General features: G+C 45.8%; 1 protein-coding gene across 1 annotated transcript; it reads right to left on the bottom strand.

Annotated features, from left to right (window-relative positions):
* Positions 1 to 267: 267 nt before the first annotated feature.
* LOC308289567 (WD repeat-containing protein 20) lies at positions 268 to 11905 on the bottom strand. The gene is made up of 4 exons (XM_080731296.1): positions 11468 to 11905; positions 7157 to 7339; positions 3625 to 5118; positions 268 to 527 (listed from the first exon to the last, which is right to left on the bottom strand). The coding sequence occupies exons 1-4, from the start codon at positions 11888 to 11890 to the stop codon at positions 480 to 482; spliced, it is 2148 nt and encodes a 715-aa protein (XP_080587422.1). The 5' UTR covers positions 11891 to 11905; the 3' UTR covers positions 268 to 479.
* Between the last annotated feature and the right edge of the window lie 1711 nt (positions 11906 to 13616).

Below are 13616 nucleotides of genomic sequence, written 5' to 3'. Positions count from 1 at the left end.
GGGGTCCCTGGAACTAAATATTTTGAGATGGGGGGGGTCTAGCTGTGGCCAAATACATATCATCTTGGGGGTCCTTCACATGAAAACGTTTGAGCACCACTGACATAGACACATAAGTTTCTTGCACACATTTTCACGATTTTTCAAAAATAGCAGATCTACAAGCTCGCAGCGCGGCACTCGGTGCCGCGCTGTGAGCTTGTATATCTGCTATTTTTCAATAGTTAACATTCATGGGGGGCCTGCAGTGAATCCTTGTACCCAGGGCCCAGAATTTGGTGTGACGCCCCTGACGATGCAATACTGCAATGGTAGGTATGCCACTGGCTGTGTGGGCCCCATAATTGACATTTGGGGGGGAGGAAGAGTCGGCCCACTCCCACGCAGAGGATCGTTGGGGTGGAGGAGTCAATAGCGAGAGGGGGGCGAGATAGATGGGAGGGTGGTGGTGGGGGGACGGTGCAAAGCTTCTCCTCCAGCTATACCACGGTGCCGCTCGGAGAGTTCCCGTTCTGTGCTGTCAGGTTCTGAATGAGAGAGGTAGAGTGAGACATGAAAAACAATTAGGGAAATGACAAGCTCCAGATTCCACGTCTGGTCCTTGGAGCTAAAAGGACACTGTTCTAGGGGTGGGCGATATGGTGATAATTATCGTTGAGACGATACAATGTCCCCACGATATGCCTTTTCAGAGGTATCGTATATATCGTGATACAACTGAGGGAGCCTTGTACAAAAAAATCCTGTTTAATCGTTAATACAGAGATTCATTGCAGAATTCAATTTAAACCTGCATTTTTGTCTAAATCAGTACTCAAACTTTAAAATGTCAAGGTCTCCACTTAACAGTATACAAATGAAACCAAATGGACCCGTAAGGGTCCATTTGGTTTCATTTGTATACTGTCAGAGTTACATACTTGTAAAGTTCAATTTAGACCTCCCAAAAGGAACCCAGAGAGTCTAGTTTTTGTCAAGTAACTTGAAAAATAACCAAAAAAAAAAAAAAAACATGAAAAAGAATCGTGTTAAAATCGTGTATCGTGATACAGCTTGGGAAAATATCGTGATATTGTATTTTTCCATATCGCCCTCCCCTACACTGTTCCATATCTGAGGTGAAAAAAGAGAATTTGACATTTACTGATCTGGTCATTAATAATAATAAACAGTGCTGTTCAACGATTCAATATTTTAAGTGCGATTAATCGCATGATTTAGCACGATTAATCGCAAATAAGTCATCAGCTTTTATCAGTTCACAATGTAACTTAGAGGGATATCTTTCAAGTCTTTCGTGGCCATGTTAACTTGGGAGTGGGAAAATATGCTGGCTTTATGCAAAAGTATGTTAATCTTTTATTCAAAATCAATTAAAAACACAAATAAATCATAATGGTATTGCATTAAACAGACTGCAGCTGATGGGTACAAGGATATGCTTAATACTTAATCTGATTACTGTTGAGTCCACCTTTATGCTTTAATTATATTTTATATCAACAGGGATGGACCTTGTAGCCAAAATAGCTAATATTGTAGCCAATGTTTGACCATTTTAGTTAATTACTTGTGAGACAATTAGAGATATTAATAAAATAATTAAATTGTCACTTTATAAATGTGCAGATACCCTGTATATGTATGTTGGTTTGTTTACAGTTGTGTGAGAAAACAATATTGCACATTAAGCTAATCATCTGGAGACCTCCCCAAATAATAGTTGAGATAATAATGTTGAGAAACAGTGTCCAAAGGCCAAATGGCTATAATATATAAATATGCGATTAATTGCGATTAAAATAATTAATCGTGATTAACATAATGAGTTAATCGCGATTAATTTAGTTAACTCGCACAGAACTAATAATAAAGAAAGTAAAGTAGTGTCATTTCTATTTAACAATTAACCTATATCAAATGAAAACTGCAATAAACATAAAATAAAAACAAACAAAAAACAATTAATCAGAGCTTCTCGCTGAAAAAAGGTTAAACTGTAAGAGCAATACTCTACACAGATGGCATGATGCATTTTTTACATATACTGAATCCAAACTGTGCATATATGCTCTAATTATACATCCAAACGGTTATGATCAGAATGCTAATGCTGCCTGCAGCCAGAATTTTAACATCGAGTGATCACATTACTCCAATTCTGCACCCTGTAGACAATATGCCTTCCGGTTAGTTCCAAGATTTCTAGCGGAAGTGCTGCATTTAACGGAAGTTACGTTAGGGGAAAACTGGGGAAGCTCACTTCCGGGGAAGCTCACATAGCGGAAGTTGAGCGCTTTCTGCCTTATATTGTCACCAGGATTTTCTCTTCGCAGATGAGTAAAGCCTGGCTACGCGAGGCTACCAGTTCTGGCTAAACCGTATTGGCTACCTGTAACTTTTAGAATTGAATTTAAAGACCTTTTGTTTATAAAGCACTTTTACCTTGCATCCAGTTTATTATTATCTCCACAATTCAAAAGCTGACCGAGAACTAAACATCCATCTGAGCGGATTTAAGCTAAAGTATAGTAGCATACCTCAGCCTAATCCAAACTACTATACCTTGGAGTTACCCTTGACAGGACCCTATCTTTCAAGGAACATCTAAAATGGACAGTGGGAAAGGTGAAGTAACCTGCTCTGCAAGCTTGCTGGTGCAAAACGGGGTACGGCAGCCTCCACACTGCGCACCCCAGCACTGGCCCTTTCATACTCTGCAGCAGAATAGTGTGCCTCCGTTTGGTCCAGGTCATCCCATATACACCACGTGGACACCCAGCTCAACACAACCATGAGCAGTGTGGCCAACTCCCCAGGGGGTCCACCCTATGTTCCCCAGGTTCTATGTTCCCCACAGGTTAACCTGCATTAGTTTTACTGAGGTTAGGGTTAGGTTTAGGTGGTAAGAAAGTGGGGAACTTAGAACCTGGGGAACATAGAACCTGGGGAACATAGGTACGGTCCCCTCCCCAGTAACGGAACTAGCTAGTGGCTCTCCCAGAAGTAGCTAGAAGTCGCTAGGGCTACGCGAACCAATGTGTGTGCGCCAGAATTTTTGGGGTAATAATTTTTTTTTTGCATAGAAGATGCTGTATAAATTAAGTAATAATTAGCACCTGGTTATGCAATATATACAGGTTAATAATGTCACAATGTGATTTTATAGACCTTTTCCCAGAGCGCTGCCGTGTTTAGCTGTGATGTTGCTGAGCAAAGTGATGCCGCTTGACACTGCAGTTATGGTCCACTCTGAGAAATCGGTCTATACAGTATATCCACGAGTTTCCAACGCCCCATAGTGCATTACGCAGACGCTGTACCGAGCTTCCGGCGCCGCAGCCGAGTGTGATTTACAAGCTCACAACGTTTGCATCTGCGACGCGACGTGAGCTTGTATGTCTGCTGTTAAACCGGAAGTGTGGTCCAAACAGGTCCAAATAATCTCCAGTAAACTCCCGCGGAAACAGGTGGATACAGAGTACCTACCTGCTTCTTTCTACCCCACTCTTTACAACTGCAATGGTGTGACGTGACAATAAAAAAATCTATAATCTTTTTAAATAATCCATTAAATCGATTAATTGTCCCACCCCTAATTCTGATTTCGATTAGTCGACCTACCGCCTTGCCTGGTCGTGCCCAGGTGCAGATGAGACCCTCCTGGCAAGCCGTGATGATGCAGTCGTCCATGAACACCAGCACGGTCAGCCTCTCGTGTGCGATCTTCTTGCACACCAGCGGCTCCAGCAGCGGGACCTCGTGCATGCGCGGGCACAGCGTGGTGCCCAGCACCTTGGCGGCGTCCAGTCGGCTGCTGCGCGGCGCCACGTTGATCTTGTCGTTGCTCTTGCTTATGTTACCCAGGCTGTGGTAGCGCTTGTGCTCCTTCTCCACCCCTCCGCTCCCGCCACCGGACTTGTCCGACTTGCGGTCCTGGAGCGACAAGGTGGCAAAGCGTCCGATGCTGAACGGGGTGGAGTTGCCCGCTCCCGACCCGGCGCTGGTGCTTCCTCCTCCTCCTCCTCCCCCGCCACTGCCACTGCCACTGCCACTGCCTCCACCCTCCGAGGTGCTCTGTCCCTTGGAGGCGTTGGCCACGGCCGGGTGGGGCAGCGAGTTGGAGCGGGAGAGCGAGCGAGGGAGGGGCAGCGGGAGTGTCGGCGGGTTGGAGGGGACCGTGGTGGAACTGTTGGTGCTGGGCGGGTGGTGGTGGCCCTCCACGCCGCCGGTGACTCCACCCCCTACCACGGTGGTGGTGGTGGTGCTGTTGATGCCGGAGTTAGAAAGCGAGGGTCCAAAGGTGTTGGTGAGCGCCCGCGACAGCGGCAGGCGTGGATAGAGCACGTCGTCAGTCAGGTCCCACAGGCAGAACTGGGTGTCCTGACCCACGGAGCCAAACCGGTAGGTCACCGACGTCGAGCCGCCCCCTTTGGAGCTGTGCCGGGAGAGGCGGGACAACGTGCTGCTGGTTCGAACCCGGCCAAAGTGCATGGAGGAGGGAGGGGGAGGATTTGGCACGCCTCCACCACCTCCTCCGCCCTGATGCAGGTCCTCCTCGCTGCCGCTCAGCTCCATGGGCTCATCGTCCTCCAGCGAGGTGGTGAAGGGGTCGAAGGCCACCACGTTGACCCACGACTTGTGGCCGTGGCCCCGCGCCACCACGCGGCTCTCCGAGAACGACCACACGGTCACCAGGTCGTCCTCGCCGCCCGTGGCCAGGTACTTCCCGTCGGGGCTCCACGACACGCAGAGCAGCCCACCAAAGTAGCTCTTCATGACACCCTGTAGCTCCATGGAGTCAAAGTGGAACACCCGCAGGCACCCGTCCTGGCCCACGCACGCCACGTGCACGCCGTCCGGGGAAAACGCAAACTCGTTGAGCCCGCCCTCGCCCACGGCCCAGCGGAGCAGCGGGTTGCGCGGCGTCTTGGTCTTGCAGGCGTACACGGCAAAGCCCTCGCCTTGGCGCAGGAGAGAGTATTGCGGGGCGGTCGTGCCACAAGGGTGGTCCACGTTGTAGAGGTAGAGGTGACCACTGGCGTGGGAGGCCAGGAACAGGTTCTCGGACTTGGGGAGCCATTTCAGACACGTCACCTTGGACTTGTCTATCAACCTCTGGATGACAGAGGGGAGAGGTGTATAGAAGAGAGGGGAAGGAGAGAGGGTGGGTAAAGACAGGGAGGAAAAGAGATTGGTTGAAGGACAGGGAAGGCAGAATAGAGAGGAGAAAAAAAGGGTGAGCTCTAGTAGAGAAGGGAAGGGGGAAGAGTAAAGTCGGGGAAGGAGAGCAGAGAAATGGAAAAGGACGGAAGATTAAAGGAGAGAAAGAAAGAAAGAGAGGCGTGAGAGAACACAAGTACTGCATATTAGACACACTTGTCTATTTCAGTGGTTCTCAACCTGTGGGTCGGGACCCCCAGGGGGGTCTCCAAATTATTTTGGGGGGTCCCAAGATGATTGGCTTAATGGGCAACATTGTTTTCTCTCTCAACAGTAAACAAACCAACACAAAGTTTAAGTGTATAGAAGGTGTCTGTACATTTCTAAAGTGACAATTTAAGGACTTTTTAATATTAGACAAATTGTCTAATATTAGAGGCAGACATTGTGAAAATAAAAAATATTTTCGCAATAAAACCGTGTTATGCAAAATGTAATTCTTCAACTCTTAGTGCTCGTCAGGGTGGGGGGGGTCCCCAGTACTTCAAATATGATTATTTTGGGGGTTGCGGCCTGAAAAGGTTGAGAACCACTGGTCTATTTCATGCAACTCTTTGATTTATTATTATTTTATGCCTGTATATGTGGACCCCAGCTAGAGACCACCAGAAGCGAAACACGCATCAAGGAAGCAAAGAAATAAAGGACAGGAGAAAACACGTAAGAGAGTGTAGTAGAGATCGAGGAGATAAAGAGAAACCAAAAAGAGGTAAAGAAAAGGAAACAAGGGTAGATGGGCGGGGGGAGGGGGGGGGGGTGTGTGTGACGAAGAGTAGATTTAGACAAGCAGCACCCAGGGAGCTGAACTAACTCAGAGGAGAATATCAGACAAAGTCAAACAGGGTCAGGGACACCTTATCCTTTCATACTTGCTTTCTCTCTCACACATGCACACGCACACAACAACTACATGAACACATACATGAGTACACACAAGTAAATGGCATGAACCATTGTCAATGAAAGACATGGTAAATGGTAACATACAGTACTATGTTTGTGTTAAAGTGCAAAGAAGAACTATTAATTATATACCAGATAAACATCAAACAACAAGCTATCTATTTAAAGGTGATACACCATGCATTTAAAAAGTATTTATATGTCATATTGTTTATGTCCCAAAAACGTTTTTCAAAAGGTTTGAGGCTAAATTACCACTCCTGAATAGAGAGCCTCTCATTTTTGAATGGCTCTCAGAGCATTTTCAGCTGCAGTACCACCTTTGGCCTGAACTTTGGCCTGAACTTTTTTTTTTTATATATTTTTTTTAAATCTTTTTGAAAAAAAGAAAAGAAAAACGGCCGTTTATGACAAACGGCAGCAAATCTGGACAGCCTGTTTTGAGAACCCGTGGGATGCTTTTAACCTCCACCTTCCCAAAACCAGAGAAAGACACAACGGTCTGAAATGGGACTTTGTGAGGATAAAAGGTGCTAGTGGGACCCCAAAAAAAGGTTTTAAAATAGGAAAAGTGAATTTTCATGGTGTATCACCTTTAACAACAGTCATGGCCTTAGTGTTCAAGCAAACACACACAAGAAAACAGAGTTCACCACCTTTCTCAGCTATACTCGCAAACATTATTGCATGCATGTAGGACTGCAACTATTGATTATTTCCTTGGTGATTATTCTATCGATTACTTTTTCAATCAATCAAGAATGGTGCTTTTTGGATAAAACAAAAATATCCGAATCAACACAAAATTAGACAATTCCAATAGATGCTTTTATAAATCCAAACACTATTTCATCAAAAAGAAACTCAAAGATGCCAAAAGAATACCGAACATAGCTGATCTACAGGTTCACAATGTGTTGGTGGTATTTCGATGATTGTCTTCATAATCGATTACATTGATCGTCTGATTAACTGTTGCACCCCTACATGCACACGTGCATGTTGCAGCACATGCAGCATACGCACACACCTCCTCATTGAAGAGTTTGCTGGTCTCCTTCTTGATAGGGTCTAGGTACTGGACCTGTCCTGCAGAGAAGCCCACTATGAGGGCCACGCTCTCTGCTGTGGCCGAGTACTGGTTAAAGTCATGACACGTCGGCTGTGTGCCCTTATAGATGCGCTTGTCTATTGGTTTACTGAGGTCCACCGCCTGCAGGGAGGAGAAGCAAGAGGGAGGTATAGAGAGGTATAGAGACAGAGGTACAGAGGTAGAGAGAGAGAGAGAGAGAGAGAGAGTCAGACAGACAAGTAGGGAGAGAGGCAACAAGATTTTAGCAAGATTGCAGTGTAAGCAGAAGGTTCCGACTAGTGCAATCCCTTATAATTATGACCGCTGTTTTTCAGCCCTTTAGCTGAGAGAACGATGAAGCAGGGACCTCCACTACATCAAACATACCAGTAAGACTCCCTAATCGGGAGATAAGCGACCGTAGGTCACTTATCTCCACAAATAGGGCAAACATTTTTTCTTCCAAAAACTTCCTGATCCATGTTGATGAGATGAGTGTAGACATACTGTGTAGTGATTTTCGTGATTTGAGGGCCAAAACTGTAGGAGCAGTGGCCAAAAATGTGTTTTAAAAATCGGCCTGTAGGTGGCGCTAGAAGAGGGCCATGTGAGAAATGAGGGGTGGGGTGTCCGCGTTGCCTTGGCGGACGAATAGGTACTGGCCCCGGCTCTCCCGGACGCTCCTAGCCAGAGTTACGGCATTTTATGTGAGCTGCAGTGGCTGGGGGTCCCTGGAGCTCCGGGAGTCCTTGGAGGTTGTAGTTTGGCAGGTAAGGAGTGTGTGTGAAAAATCTGGCATGGATCGGGGCAACGGTTGCGTAGATATGAGCAGGGCAAAAGTGTGACGTGTGACGTGTGACGTGTGTGACGGACAGACGGACACCTCGAGCAGCTTTCTGTAGTAAGTGCGACCTCCGGTCGCAATAATTTTCCAAATGTCTGTCTGTCTGTCTGTCTGTCTGTAACAGCGTTTCTCCTCAGTGGCTGGAGCAATTGATCTGAAATCGCATCACCATTAGCATATGAACACACCTGACATAACTGTGAAGCCCGTTTGTCACTTTCACAAATCATATGCTGTAGCATTTTTATGGTGTATCTATATCTATTCTGCATCTAGCATGAGGCATATCTATTCTGTATCTAGCATGAGGCAACATGTTTAACCAGCTCTGTGTGCGTGTGCGTGTGCGTGTGCGTCTGCGTGTGTGTGTGTGTGTGTGTGTGTGTGTGTGCGGGTGGGCGGGGGGGAGGGGGGGGGGGGGGGGGGGTTGGTTGTCTGGCCCTGTTACAGATGTTGTCCAAAAATCATGCAGATCGGTACACAGTATCTCTATAGCTTAAACGAAACAGGTATTTCTTACATTGATGCTCCTACATGCAAGCACCAGTTAAAGTTACTTTCCATCCCTCATATACTGTGTGCACAGTGCACATCCCATAACCCACACACTGCACATCATTTCGGAGCTCATATCTTTTAACGGGTAAGGGCTAGTGTTGTATAATAAAACTGTTAAACCTATTTATAGATAGCTTCCTTCATAGACTTCTTTGACAGCACATCATCAGTGTACAGTATGTTGGGAGCGCATTTTCAGACATTTAACCACTTAACCCGTCAACTCAATACTTGACCGATCACTCTGTACTATGTCTGCTCTTTCTTCCCTCTACACCAAAAATAGAGGATCTACCAGCTCACAACGCCTCGCAGCGCGTTGAGCGCTTGTAGATCAGCTATTTTTGGCAAAAAGGTCTCTCCACAGAATAGGGTTCAACAGCGGTCTGGGTTCTAATGCAGCCTGAGTCTGACAGTGCATCGCTGGTTCCCGACGATCTTTAATGCATGTCTGTCCCCATCTCTCTCCCTGTTTCCTGTCCATCTCCACAAACCCCTAAAAAAAGCCCCTAAAAATATCTTAATCACACAACGATTTGGTGGCCCCCCTGCAGTAACTCTGTGGACCCCCTAGTGGTCCCGGACCCCCCTGTTGAAGACCCCTGCACAGGATTCCGACCTAGCAGAAATCAGCAAAGCTCTGGAGCCGACTCTGCACTCTCATCTCCCTGGGGATGAGGACAAATGGAGAGATGAATTGCCCCCCTCCAGGATCAATAAATGTGTCACAAACAGGAAGTACTGGAAAAACACTGAACCAGAGTGCAAACTGAACATTGGATATGGATAGTTAACTATGAAAACCGGCACATCTTGTCCACGTATCCGCGTATCTCTGTAGCCTGACACTGTGGTTCCCCTGACACATCACTGTGACATCACAGGTCTATGGGTTTGCTGTGATGTCAGGGGAACCACTCTTAACAGAATGTGTTTGCCTGCTCTGACATCACGCTCTGGCTTCACTGTGGTGGCAAAAAATTAAAAAAAATAAGAAAAAAAAAAAAACACTAACAGAATCCCTATATCCTGACTTTTAAGCACATTTCCACTCATTAAGATCCGAGGCCTATTCAGTAGTCCTCACACTTTCAAGATTTTTCCAAAATGTTCAAAAACAACATACAAGCTCACAGCATGGCACAAAGTGATGCGCTGTGAGCTTGTACTTGTACATCTGCTATTTTTGAATAGCTGACGCTAAAATCTAAAATGACACAGAGATGCTTTCCCAGTTTTAATAGGTTAAGGGGGTCCTCCAAATCTTTGTGTGATAGAAACGTATTTCTCCTTTTTTTATATTAACCACTTGAACCCAAAATAGCAGATCTACAAGCTCACAACGCCTCGCAGCATGAGCCGACAGAAAGAGTAGACTAAGTACAGAGTGAAAGGTCAAGTTTATTAAGTATTGACGGTTCAAGTGGTTAAATATCTGAAAACACAAATTGACATGAATCCAAAATACACTGATGATTGTGCTGTCAAATGATGAAACCATATGGAATCTAAGAAAAGGTTGTGGGGGGTCTCTGCTTCATCTCTCTCTCTCAACTAAGGGGTCTTGGCTTGAAAACATTGAAGACCCCTGGGTTAAGGATTTATTGTGGAATATACAGACAGAGCGCAGCTACCATGTTTGTGAATAAACATGCTCTTTTGCTTAAGTCACCAGTGGACAAGTAGCAAAACATTAAGAAATAGGTATTAGGTACCAGCAATTGTTCCCTTCTATGGTTTTGATGTTAAGCACTTTTATAGACGTGTTGATGTGTTACTGTTTTGGCACAGTACATCACATAAGTTCAGCAAGTGGTTATGAAATTATAGGAAGACGTGTATATATTTTGTAGTGGATGGTTTTCATTGTTTTGACATTAAGCAGGATGGTAGTTTAAAGCTCTCCTGGTAAGCACTTCAAAGGTGTCCTGTCCTTGCTGTGCATCATAGGCTACTTTCACTTTGACACAAACACCTACTAATGAATAATCCATACACCGTAGAGGCGCCTCTCTCAATAAATGATTGGACATTATGACTTGCTAATATATAGCCTGGGGACCCAAACGTGCAGTTAACGCTTAAGTTCCAAAATTAGAGCTTGGTCGCTTTATGTTTTCACTGATTCACTGCACAATGTTTATTGCCTTTCCATTGTCATTTATTGCTATAAATTAAGGAATGTATTGTGTTTCAATGGTGTACATTATTTTATAATCTCAGTGATTACAAATAAAATTATAAATTAGTGTCAAACCTTTCACAACTGTCACAATTTAAGACACTGTTGCATTCCTCTACAACCAGCATCATTACGGATGCTGTCCACTAGGCTACATGGTGCATTACACAGTATAACATCTGTAATTACTTGACATAATGTCGGGCTAACAACTGTAGCCAAATCGACGATGACGGAATATAAATATGGCAGGGGTCTTCAACAGGGGGTCCTCAGAGTTACATTAACCAGTTGAACCCTAGCATCCCTATTCTGAGTGGAACATTAGCCAAAAACAGCAGATCTACAAGCTTACAACGCCTCGTAGATCTGCTATTTTTGGCAAAGTATTTGACGGTTAAATGTCTAAAAATACACATCACTCCAACATGATGACAGTGCTGTCAAACAAGTCTAAGCTGTCTAGGATGAAATCTATGAACATTTCGCAACATAATTTCATAGAATATGTAGTGGGGGTCCCTGCCTGCTTCATCTCTCTCTCAGCTGAGGGGGTCCCTGGTCTGAAAACGTTGAAGACCCCTGTAATATGGGCATCAAATTAGCATCACAGGCTAGCTAGTTGCATTAGCCTCCTCCTCCTCCCCATCATCATCACCATCATCCAATGTGTCTCCTTCCTTACCTTCTTGATGTTGGTGTAGGTGTAAAAATAGAGCTCCCGGCCGATGTTGAAGCACACCCTCTCGGAGTCCTCGCTGGGGTCCTCGGGCTGCAGCTTCACCATGGAGACCCGCACGGGGGGCAGGAAGCCCGCCGGAGAGGAGTTGGCCGCGGCCGCGGAGGAGGAGGATGAGGCAGCCCCGGGCCCCTGCAGCAGACCTACCCCTCCGCCGGGTATGGAGGAGCCCGGTGGTCCGCCGCCGACGCCCCCGGGGCCCTGCAGCGTGCCTCCCCCGGCGGAGGACGGACCCCTTGCCGGGAGCCCCCCGCCGCCGCCCCGCTGCTGCGAGTCGGAGAGGGTGAGCAGCTTGTAGAAGCCCTCTCTGGTCCGGAACTGGGATTTAATCTCATTGATATCCTTCAGAGCGCCGCCATCTCCGGCCATCTTTAGTACAAACAAGCCGCACAGGAAACAGCCGAGATTTTGACCTGGAAATAATAATGATGATGCGCCGCCGTGTTGTTGGAAAAACTACAATGGAGATGGGAGCGATGAGGAGGAAGGGGAGCGGGTCCGGGTCCAGTCCCGCGCCTGCACAGTCTGCCAGACACCGGCATCCAAACTGCTGTTTCACTCACTGGACACGATCACAAACAGTGCACAGTGCACACACACATCACATCAGCTGTGATTGAAGGAAGCCTAGTCGTCTCTCTCGCCTCCGTTCATCGTCCAGTGCGCGTGTGAATGTGTGCGCGAGTCGCGACGCGTGCGTGTGTCTAGCGTGACCATCGTTGACTTGAGCGCATAGCTTGAGCGTGGTGATGGTGCGTCGATCCTTCCAATCCCCGGCCAGGCTTAGCTAAGCACTGCGCACATTTACTAATGTTCCGACTCCTAGGATGAAGCCGTCAAGCCGATGAACATGGCATGGCTAATGTGTTATGCCAATGTGCAGCGGCGTCAGTTCAGAAAAAGCTAAGGTATATGGCAACATCATATGACACCAGTCATGTTGCCATACCTTAGCAACAGGCATGATGAAAAGTACATTTTATTATTTCCCCCTGTAGCCAAGGTATGGCAGCTGCCATAGCTTGCCATACCCAATTGACGCCCCTCTGCCAATGTGTGAGGTCAGAAACAGCGCCGCTGGTCACGTGGTTCACGTAACTCGAAATGTCACTATTTCCCCATGGACTCCAATGCATAATGCATTGAAGTGAACGGACGGAGATGATGACCTGAATGTCTCTCACTGTCTGGTGTGTCTGACACACTTGAAGCAAACTGCGGACTTTGATTTATTCCCAGATTATGAACAAAATGCTATAGAGCAGTGGTTCTCAAACTGTGGTACATGGGCACCCCTTTGGTGGTAGGCCTACTCAGAGGAGTTTCCCAAAAATAAGAAAAAATATATAAGTGGAGTGAAATATTTATATTATACTACAGGTAGTACTTCTGAGAAAAGAAATTGATTGAAATAGGCTCTCCAGCTGTGCTGAAATGAGCATGATATCACACCTAGCCGTTAATAGAGGATTTGAGAACGGATTAATCACATTAGAAATATCATCAGTTTGCATGGGAAGTTCACAGATAGATAAATCTGTTTGATGACCCGGTCATCAAATTATTGGCTTAGAAATGCAACAAAAACTAAAAAAATCTTCATGAATTCAAGGAATAAATTGGCCACCTGTGCTAACTGTGCATATATGGGGTGGGTCTACGCACCTGTATTTTAACATACCGGTATATGGTGGTACATGGAGAGACACATATTTTCTGAGATGGTACTTGGCGTAAAAAGTTTGAGAACCACTGCTATAGAGCATCGCAGCGGAAGTGGATTCCTGGGGTCACTTAATATTCCCCATTCATTTTCGCCATAGACTTTTACAAAAATATTTATAACAATTATGTTAAGCCTCGAACCAAGCCATCCAGGATGGAGGTGAATCATGATCATATAACCTTTTTTTCTATGAAAAGAACATTTTGAAAATCGCTATAGGGTAGTTATTAAATGTAGTAGACCTATATCAAATAATGTAATATTAAAATATGTTTTCACATAGGATCAAAGGTTATATGATCATGATTCACCTCCATCCTGAATGGCTTGGTTCGAGGCTTAACATAATTGTTATTGCGACCGTAGGTC

Source organism: Nannobrachium achirus (assembly GCF_963921795.1).
Source record: "Nannobrachium achirus genome assembly, chromosome: 8".
NCBI lineage: Eukaryota > Metazoa > Chordata > Actinopteri > Myctophiformes > Myctophidae > Nannobrachium > Nannobrachium achirus.
This window is presented reverse-complemented; position numbering and strand designations above follow the sequence as displayed.